The sequence below is a fragment of the Lupinus angustifolius genome, chromosome LG17 (genome assembly GCF_001865875.1).
Source record: "Lupinus angustifolius cultivar Tanjil chromosome LG17, LupAngTanjil_v1.0, whole genome shotgun sequence".
In the NCBI taxonomy this organism is placed as follows: Eukaryota; Viridiplantae; Streptophyta; class Magnoliopsida; order Fabales; family Fabaceae; genus Lupinus; species Lupinus angustifolius.
This window is the reverse complement of record NC_032025.1, coordinates 1,083,365-1,094,041: the sequence shown is the minus strand read 5'-3', so window position 1 is coordinate 1,094,041 and position 10,677 is coordinate 1,083,365. Positions and strand designations below refer to the sequence as shown.

General features: G+C 31.3%; 2 protein-coding genes across 2 annotated transcripts; both read left to right on the top strand.

Moving 5' to 3' along the window:
* Nucleotides 48–3,055, top strand: LOC109331820 (serine/arginine-rich splicing factor SR45a-like). The gene is made up of 8 exons (XM_019566557.1): nt 48–137; nt 244–275; nt 925–1,053; nt 1,207–1,230; nt 1,393–1,492; nt 1,598–1,747; nt 2,318–2,387; nt 2,503–3,055. The coding sequence occupies exons 1-8, from the start codon at nt 135–137 to the stop codon at nt 2,730–2,732; spliced, it is 738 nt and encodes a 245-aa protein (XP_019422102.1). The 5' UTR covers nt 48–134; the 3' UTR covers nt 2,733–3,055.
* Nucleotides 4,889–6,085, top strand: LOC109330782 (F-box protein SKIP23-like). Its single transcript, XM_019565060.1, has one exon. It carries the CDS (start codon nt 4,889–4,891, stop codon nt 6,083–6,085), a length of 1,197 nt encoding a protein of 398 aa, XP_019420605.1.

Here is a 10,677-nt window from a genome sequence, read left to right as displayed (position 1 = left end):
TGTTGATATGGACGAAGGTCAAGGGCCCAAACAAGATAGAAGGATTTATAGAAGCAACCGAAGAACAAATCATTTGCGCACTTTTACCCAAACCCTAACCTTCGTTCGTCTTCCTCAACCTCTTGTTCGTGGAAATGGTAAATTCTCCTTCTCAATAATTCTTTCACTTTCGATTTTATTTTCAGATATATGCCAACGTGTATTGCATTTCATTTATTTATTATTTTCTCAATTATTTTGCAGTCGGATTCTCCATTACCACCAGCACCAAGAGGGTAAACCCTAGAACTCTCTTCATTAAGCTAATCGCAATAGTTAGATTTAGTTGTAGAACAATCGTCTTTTACTATATTAGAACATCGTAGTTTGCATGCTAAAATCTCGTGTTAGAACTGTTTTTATTTCTTCATGTGTTGTTGAATGTTTTAATCAGGAGATCTAGTATGCATATTTTTGCTCTCTTCGAAATGAGAGAGGTGGAACATTTGTTAGCAGCTCTGCAGCTGATTTTGTTTGTAAATGATATAATATTAATGTCGCTAGAAACTAGATGTCTTAATCCAGCACTATAAATGATTCGTCGGTTATTTGGATCCTAAAATTGTATCATTCCATACAAGAGTAAAAGTATTTGTCAGAAGCTGGTTTTGTTTCTGAACAGTATGTTTTTAGTGATGCTAACAGCAAGATGTGTCCGAAATACTTTGTTTATTGAGATTTCAGCGATTTGTTAAGAACTTGATTGCGGTAATCTTTGTTTAATGATATTTCAAGTTGGAGAAAATTCTAATAGTAACTGGTCAAGTCTGAGATAATAGTTTAATCGATTTACTCTGTTTTAGTAATGTTATGGACTATTCTCATTGTGTTACGGCATCTATTTTTGTCCTAATGGCTGTCTGGTCATGATGGAATATGTTTCAGGAATTCAAGGTCCCCTTCTCCATGGAGAGCTCAGTCAAGGTCGAGGTCAAGGTCTAGATCTAGGCCTAGGTCTAGATCGAGATCTGTTCCAAGACAAAGGCCTAGGTCCCGTTCCAGAAGCCGTGGCAGGTTAGTGGCAATCACTGTTTAGATTACAAGAGTCATGGCTTGTGTTGCTGGGCCACTCTTTTTGCTGTTATATCTCTTGTGCAGTACCTGATACTTCTTCCTTTTTGTGCACTTTTTTATCCTTTGTTGAATGGTTGTTCTCTTCTCATCCAGATCAAGAGAAAGAAGTCCAGAAAGGTTGGTCATGTTCAATTTTGCTTTTAATTAGTCATAATAGTTTGCTTGAAGAATTAACTCAAATTTGTGAAGATTTCTCAACAAGGCAGACATCTGTGCTTGTGTGCTCTGGTTTGAAAAATGTCGTGTCAGGGTTATCTAATATCTTCAATGATTTTGCAGGACTGAGGTTCACAATCCTGGGAATACACTTTATGTGACCGGTCTATCTTCCAGGGTCACTGAGCGAGAGCTGGAGGAGCATTTCGCTAAGGAGGGAAAAGTGTGTATCATATTGATTTTCTCTCCTTCACTAATTATTCTTAGCTGCACAACCCAGTTTGGAGCATCTGATGTTAGAACTATAATTAATGATTTTTGTTATTAGGTTGCTTCCTGTTTTCTTGTGGTGGAGCCTCGTACGCGTATTTCACGTGGTTTTGCTTTTATTACAATGGATACTGTTGAGGGTGCAAACCGTTGTGTTAAGTATCTCAATCAGTCAGTTTTAGAAGGTCGCTATATCACTGTTGAGAAGGTAATGTGTTTTTCATCAACTAGTAGTTGATAAAGCACTCATGCTTTTATTTCTTCTTGACTTGAAGGTTTCTGGTTATATTCAGAATATATTGCACCAGCTATGTTGGCAGCAATCAAAGATGATCAGTTCATCCATGTCAACTTTAGTGAAACAGCTTGATCAATGGCAAGCTTAAACAGCTAACCAAATGCGTCTGATCAACTTAACATTTCAACTATATTGTCCAACAACTTTACAACCTCAGCATTCACTTTCAACCCTCAATAATCAACGGACATTATCAACAACTATCTAATCAGAGTTTTATGGTATCTCATGCCTAACATTAATCATGAGTGCGTTGATACAACTTTTTTCCCTTTAGTATAGGCTGGGCTGCTGGGTGCATCTTAAGCGAAATTTAATTTCAAAGGACTATGAGAATATGTTAATAATCCATACAATTTTTATAAGCCTGATTGATATCACACAAGTTTCTAGCTGTCGGGCCATCAGTCTTGTTGGATGATTGTCACTTTGTCTTATACCATTAGAACTTCAATGACTGAGCTTCTGTAATTTTTTCAGTCAAGAAGAAAGCGGCCAAGAACTCCTACACCTGGACACTATCTTGGACTTAAAAATACTAGAGAATATGGTGAGTTTAAGATATGCATGGTGAATTTAATCTTTAATATTTCTTTCTGAAAGTACTATATTTTTGTCTAAGAATTTTTTTTTTTTACTGAATTCCTTCCACATTTTGTCACTAGGGCATCGTGGTGACCATGGAGATCGTGGAGACCATGGAAGGTATCGAGGTGGATCTGGTCGTGATGATTATCCATACCGTAGGTCTCCAAGGCGTTCACCATATCGAGGGGGCAGGGATTATTCACCAAGGCACTCTCCCTATGCTGGAAGGTCTAGGAGGGAAAGATCCAGATCACCTTATTCTCCATATGCTAGCCCAGACAGGAGGTATGCTCGTGGATCTAGGTGATATTGATGTTGGCTTGTTTCTGTCTTTGAAGTGAGATGGTGACAGCTAACATCTTTAACTGTTATGCTACTGACAGTATCAAAAACAAATTATGGTAGTATGTCTATGTTCGGGTCTATGATGTACCTTGTATTGTAAGAAGTCTACTTGTATTTGTTTTTTTGGACCCATTGAAGTAGGGATTGGGTAAATGTTTTCCATAATTTGCAATGTTAAAGTTTAAATGGAGTGGTGCCTGTGTTCAAAACTCGTTATTTATGCAATATATGGTTCCAAATGTCATCTATGAGATGGTGTTTATTGCACAACTCTATTGTTGATCTTTTGTTACTCTGTTGTAAAAAGGGAAGAGTTGACTTGTGAGTACTGCTTTTGATATTTTTGTCTTAACCAAGGGTGCATGATCTCTGTGGATTCAATTTCTGCATCATGTCTATTGATGCGCACGTTTCTACATTGTATTGTATTTATATTATATAATACAATAGCCTGCATTTGTTTGAGAAATTGAATGTTTACATCGCCACCTTATTCCTGGCTTCCCACTTTCTCGAAATAAATATCTCAATTCGGGAAATATCTATATAATCCACATGGCATATTCATAAATGACTTGTGGATATTTAATTTATATTTTATCAAACAATATAAGTCGTAACAGTAACACTCTTTCCGCCTTGGGAAAGATTTTGAAGCGGGTGATGGAGACTATTATATATGAACATATTATTCTTTTGGGAAAGATATGAACTAGATTATTTGTGAAATAACAAATCTTAACCTTATTATATCTCTGGCATAAATATAATTTCAGAGGAAAAGGTGTAAAATTTGTACGTTTGAAATTGGAAAACTTCATCTTATATAGTATGGTTATGGTATACTATAATAAAAAGATAATAATGTTATCATGCTTTTGCTCATTAAAGATAATAAAATATATTGAAGTATACTAGGATGATAACATTGTTATCCTTTCACTATGTGCAATATTCTTTTATTTATGAAGAAAAGGAAGAAGAATGTATTAATAATGTAAGAGATTTTTATATTGTGATTTTTATACTAACTTTAATGAGCCAGTTTACTTTTCTTCCTGTGTCATGGATACATTCTCTTTGTATAAATATGATGCTTTAAGTTTCTTGCAAAGCTTGGTTATCCTACTTAATCTTGCTAGGTTGAAGAGTTTATAATGGTTACATCAATGCAGATAGAATGATTTTCAAGATAATTGTCGTTTGCAATGTTATCTCAACACTCTGTTTGAATTTCTTATTAATCATCCTTCCTAATAAAGAATAATTACTCAATAAAAGAGATAAATTATTGATACTTATCATAAATTCTAGTTAATAAAGTTAACATATCAATTAAAAAAACATTAAAGCTGATTTTATATTTATCCTTATACTTAGAAAGTTAGAATTCAAAGTTGAAGAAATAAAGGGGTGGATAGTAAAAACATATCATCTTATCTTATGCCATAAATTCAGGTATTAAATATTGAGTATCATATCTGAGTGGTTAATAAAGTTTCACATCTTAAAATATGTTTAATACTCAAAATTATTGATCCTTATACTCAGAACTCAAAATATATTGAAGAAGTAATGCAGAATTCAAAAGTTTCCGAATTATATTCCAAAAGTAATATGGTGGCTGATTCTATCATGTAACCCCCTAAGATTTTTAAGAAGAGAATTGAAATATATCCTTTATTGACCAATAATTATAAAAGAAGTTTAAACAGAATATTAAACATATTTTAGGTAACACATCTTATCTTTTGAGTATTAAATATATTGAAGAAATATATTATAAAATATTTGCCACCCAAATATTAAATATGTGAATCAGAATCAATCATATTTTATCATATCATATCACTATCTTACCTATCATCTTATGCTATAAATAATGTCAAAGAAGTGCAAATATTTCATCGAACCTTAGAATCAAGCAAGCAAGAAAGCAATCAACCACAACTCAGGTATGCTACTCCAGAAACACAAACACTCTATAATCAGTATACACTACTAATGTGCCATCTTTTCCTTTCTTTTCATTATTCATAATCTATCGTTTTCTGAATTTGATTCAAGCAATTATTTTAATTAAGAGTTCTATTATATCTATACAGCAACGTATAAAACATGAGCCAAGTTATGATGTTTGATCTGTGGGAAGAGCTTCCTTCAGATTTGTTACCTGAGATTGCGAAACATCTTCATTCCTCTAAAGACTATGTTAGGTTCCGTGCCACTTGTAAAACATGTTATCTGAATCTATCAAATATACCAAATCATATAACAGGTCCAAAGTTGATGATACCTTTCGATTTTGGTATGGGAAGAGTAGAGAATTTTGTGCATTTGAGATTACCAGAGAAGCCAAACAGAACCCTATATCGCGGATCGGGTTTTGGATGGTTGATTGGTATTGGAATTGATGGAGTAATAAGAATGTTGGATCCAGTTACGAATGATCATATCGATCTTCCACCAATGTCAACCACACCAGACATTGTGGAATTTCATCCAGACAATGAAGACGAGGAATATACTATAACAGGACATGTCCGAAATAAACCGTCTTATACTTATGTTATTGAGAAAGATCATATACAAAAGATGCATCTTCATAAAATTATTATGTCTTCCTCTCCTAAAAATCACAACCATGATTTCATGGCTTTAGCTATATATGGTGAACAACGCCAATTGGCTTTATGTAGAATTGGAGATAGTAAATGGACAACATTTTCAACCAAACAAAGTTATTTTCTTCAAGATGTAATCTTTTATGAAGGGAAAATCTATGGTATAGACATTGTCGCTAAACTTTTTGAATTTGATCCGAAAACATTAACCGGGAGTATTGTTCAAGTGCCTCCACCAAAAGACGATGATCCGAGAATTCGATTTCTCGACGTTACTACGAAGTATTTGATTCGTAATGTTGAAGGTGATTTGTTATTGGTGGTGAGACGTTGGGAATGGAAAAAATGGAGGGAAAATGGTGGAGTGGATGAAAAATACTACAATACTACAAAATTTAATGTATATAAATTAGATAAAAGTGTAAAACAATGGAAAAGAGTTTCTAGTGTTGGGAATTCAGTTTTAGTAGTGGGATTCAATACCTCTATATGCATGTTACCTTTTAGTGATGGTAAAAACAATTGGGTCAGAAATTGCATATATTTCAGTGATAATCATGTTGAAGCTCAATATAGACAAGTTTATGGTGGCCATGATGTTGGAATCTTCAACCTACAAAATAATACAATTCAGCAATTCTTCCCAGACAGAGTTTTTCTTTGTCCTCCACCACTTTGGCTACTTTCTTAATATTTCATTTCTTAGTTTCTTACATTATGTGTTATGTATTTTCATTGATTGAATCTTAGAGTTTTATTATACTATTTTTTATTTTTGGAATTTAATTTTAATTTATCAGCAAGTGTTCTTTAATATTTTATTGTTTATCAACTAAGCATCCAGTTTGTTAATTTGTTGATAGTATCTCATTTATCTTCTTAAGATTCTAGTAGATTCAAACTTTAAATTAGGATTTTATCTTGAAAAATATAAATTCCTTAATATAATGAGATATGCTATTTCGAATTATTATCTTTGAGTATTATTGATAACATAGATTTGATATTATTTGTTATATTAAAGTCGTGTTATTTTAACTTTTTTGATTGAGCTTAACTTTATATCACAAGTATGGGAATCCATCAGGAACTTAAACAATTCTTTAAGTTTAATTAAATATGTTTATCTTGCCTCAATGGTGTAAAAAACAGAAAAACTCAACAAAATTAAAGTATACTCCTCCTGCACTAATAATATTGTGAAAGCATTGTTCTCTCTTAAATTTCACAACACTGGTGAATTGAAACATGACACATAAATAGAACGAGATTCCCAATTGTAGTAGAGAATCTGCTTTGCCATATTGAGCAAACATCAAAAGGCTTTTATACCTCTAGATCCCTGTTGCATATTTGATGTATCATAATGAATGTACTTCATGTGTCATGACTTTGTGATTGGTTAGAAAAATATTTAAAAAGTAAATTTTAATTTGAATATATACTTTTAACCAATCACAATATCATGACACATTGAATAGAAATAATTGTGGGACAAAAGATGTACTCCTAGTAGTTGATTTCCCTATATTGCTAGTGTTATATCTTACCCTATTCATTTATATTGATCATCATTAATTCTTAAATAAAAATAATATAAATGAATAATAAATTATTATAATTTTTTACATTATTATATAAATATTATAGTCATATTTATATGGAATAAAAAAGGTTGTTGGGTGATAAAAGTAGTTCAATGAATCCAAAAAATGGTAAGCTTTGTCCAACACACTATTCGATCCAAAATTTAATCTCAATTCCTCCTTTAGATATATCCAATTATAGGTAGAAAAAATGATTAATTAATTTTATCAATGATACCCTCTTATCTGGTTTATGTTGTTTTTATCTTTAATAGTCGTAGAAAATTATGTGCTACTAAAGGGTTATTTTCTTCATTTCACATTTAGTTTCTTACACATTACTTTATTTTAAAACATTTCAATGCTTGTATTTTAATTTTAAACAATCACGAGTTAGTATATTTAAAGTGTCATTACTGCTTTATATGTCTTATTATTATAGAACTAACTCAATCAACTTGAACTTAGTGGCAACTAGGCCCTTCGGTGTATCATAAAAAACTAATAAATAAACATAAACCACCATAAGTTTTAATTAATTAAGCTAGCCACACGAGTATATTAAAAAACATTAGATATGACAATTTAACTTTAGTTTATTCTTTATAGTTGATTGTCACATAATCAAAATCAAACTTTAAAAGCAACTAATAAATTTGTTATTATTTATCTTTTTATTTCAAAATTGTTTATATTTATTTATTTTCTTTAAAATTTTAATGATGTATTAATTACTATTTTCATCTTATTTTATCCATCAACCTAATTAGTTTTTGAAGAAAAAAATATATATTAAAAAAAAAAAATTAACCATGGATATAATGTACTAACACATTCATTATCTCTATGATATCCTCCTCCAACTTCATTTGATAACATTTCAAAGGAATCAAATGTTGACAACTGAGGAGGGGAAACATCCCACATAGAATTGTAGATGTGGAAACATACTTCCAAGTAGGGTTAAATGAAGGTCTTCTTTTTCTTGATTTTTGAAACTCAAGACTTTCATCAACAATATCATCGTGTTTCTTCTTTTTAGATCACATGGATAATTTAGGATTTTTTCAATGAATTTTTTTTATATATACAATTTCAATTTGGCATGATAATTTATTGGAAAAGAGTGTACTCCAAAATAGTTTTTATTTTTTTTAAGAAATATTTAAAATAGTTATTAAAAGTATACAAAAATAAGGTGGCAGTAATATTTAATGATTCCTTTATGGAGGGTTAGTTGAAAGTATAAAATATTTTTAAGCAATATATTGGGATAAGATCCTTGATATAAAAGAAATATCAATCAAGTATTGCACCATGATGTTGAAATCATGAAATTGAATAAAAAGAATTGAGAGAGTCAATGCTCTTATCTTTATATGAAGTCATGGCAAAAAAAAGTATTTATATTGTTTTTGTTGTTGTATTATTTATATTGTTACCTCATAGTGTGACGGAGCTTTTGGATAAGATTATAATGGTATTAATCACAAAAACTATTTAACGTAATCGTATTATTACTTGGTTATGAACATGTATAATTTTAGTCAAAGCCCTACAAATAGTTTATTACATTAGTTAATACCTTCATCAAGATTTTAATCGGAAAAAATGCAATCAGATAATTGTAGTTATTTTGGTCATAGACGTGTACATACAACCAACTACGATATTTATAATTGGCGCTTAGAGTCGTATAAATATATTAAAAAACTTTAACGACATATGTTTAAACGATAAAGAATAAAAATTTGGGTCCCCACCCCACAAGCACCTCATTGTTTTGAGTTGAATGCTTACACACCAAACACTTATGCAATGTGTAACATTATCATATCTTAATTCTTAACATATATTGGCATCTACATCAACTTTTCTTTTTCGTAGGTGAATACTTGGTTGGAGTAGATTTTGGATTCCAAGATATATATCACTTGATTGGGGTGAGCAGGACCCGACTTTATCCGCTCACCTGGCACGGCCCGATCATGATCGGGTTTGAATAGGGTCGGGTCTGATCGGGTCTAGGGTCAGGTCTGATCGGGTCTAGGGTCGGGTTTGAGATTAAAAAATAGACTCAGTCAATATTTAGGGTCAGGTAGGGACCAAACATGACCCGACCCATCCCACCCCAGAGTCACTCACTCATCATGCTTGTATGTTTCTACTCAAACGTGTCTAGAGTAATTATACCCTTTTGGTTAAAAGTACCATGTATTCTTTAATTTTTCATAATATATACATGATTAATAATACATATATACATATATCATTTTATATATCAAACTACATATTCATAATAATAAATAATACTTGGAAGTTTTTATCTAAAATGAGTATGCATTATATTTAATCGGGTCTAGGGTCGAGTAAGGTTTAAAGGCTGACTCGATCGCTATTTAGGGTCGGGTTAGCTTTGGGTCTAAGGCCGGGTCCGGATTCAAAAAAGTGACATAACCAATATTTAAGGCCGGGTAAGGACAAGCCTTAACCCGTCCCAACCAGGCCAGTGTTCACCCCTACCACTTGATGTATCATTCATTCTCATTTATTAGAACATATAAAATTAATATACATTAAATTCATATTTTATTTTCTAACCAATATAAACAAGATGTACATGAAATGATATAAATTTTGAGGCAATTGATTTGGCTCATTAGTTGACATAGTTTGGAGAGTACATTACATTATAATCCTAAATTTTAGGAAAATTATATATAATACCATATTTTTCATGAAGGCGGGGTTAAATGTATTTATTACACCTGATACCTATATTGGAAAGGTAAATATAATGATAAGAACATCGTAATTAAGGGAGGTAAGTATAATATTAAAAATATAAATGATGAGTACAATTAAACTAAACATAAGATACATTAATGTAATTTAAAATTAGGAATTAACTTCATTTTCGACAATTATGTAACATGACCGGGGATGCATGTTCACTATCAAAACAATATTTTGATAAACAATAGTCTCGTAACCAATCATTCTTATTATTTTCACCAATTATCGAATCCATATTTGATTTTGTTTACCAATATAAGATTTAGTTTGTGAGTTTATAGAAACAATATTAAAAATAACATATCGATTTCACATTGGGGACTAAACCAAATTATCGATCTTATCTCTGTATCTTTTATAAAAATAAACCAGGAACAAACTAACAATAGATTATGCTCTCATTTATTTTCTTCATTCAGTTCTTCACAACTTCCCATCATTGTTCTCGTTGTCAAAATGATCCCTGGTGCAGGTGAGAGAGAAGCTTCTATGGATCTTAATCAGTGGGCCCATGCTTTTGTCCTAGAGTACAAAGATTATTACAGGGACAAACCCATATTCTTGTATAAACCTTAAACAAACCCCTAGTGGTCCCTAATATATTAATATTACCACCATTCACTGTCACATTCCAACTTATCTTCTCCATTTTCATATTTTATTATTTTTTCCGACAATGAAAAGCATCTCCATCTAATCCAATACCAATCAAATGATTATATAATTATTTCAATAAACAATTGTAATATCTATCCATATACCCTTACTATAAAGATTTGTGAATAAATTTTATATACCATTTAGATTGTAATTATAAATGGTATATAATTATATCAATACAACCAGTGAATCACTCCTAATGTCAATACAGTATAATAATTATATCGGTCATGTAATTATA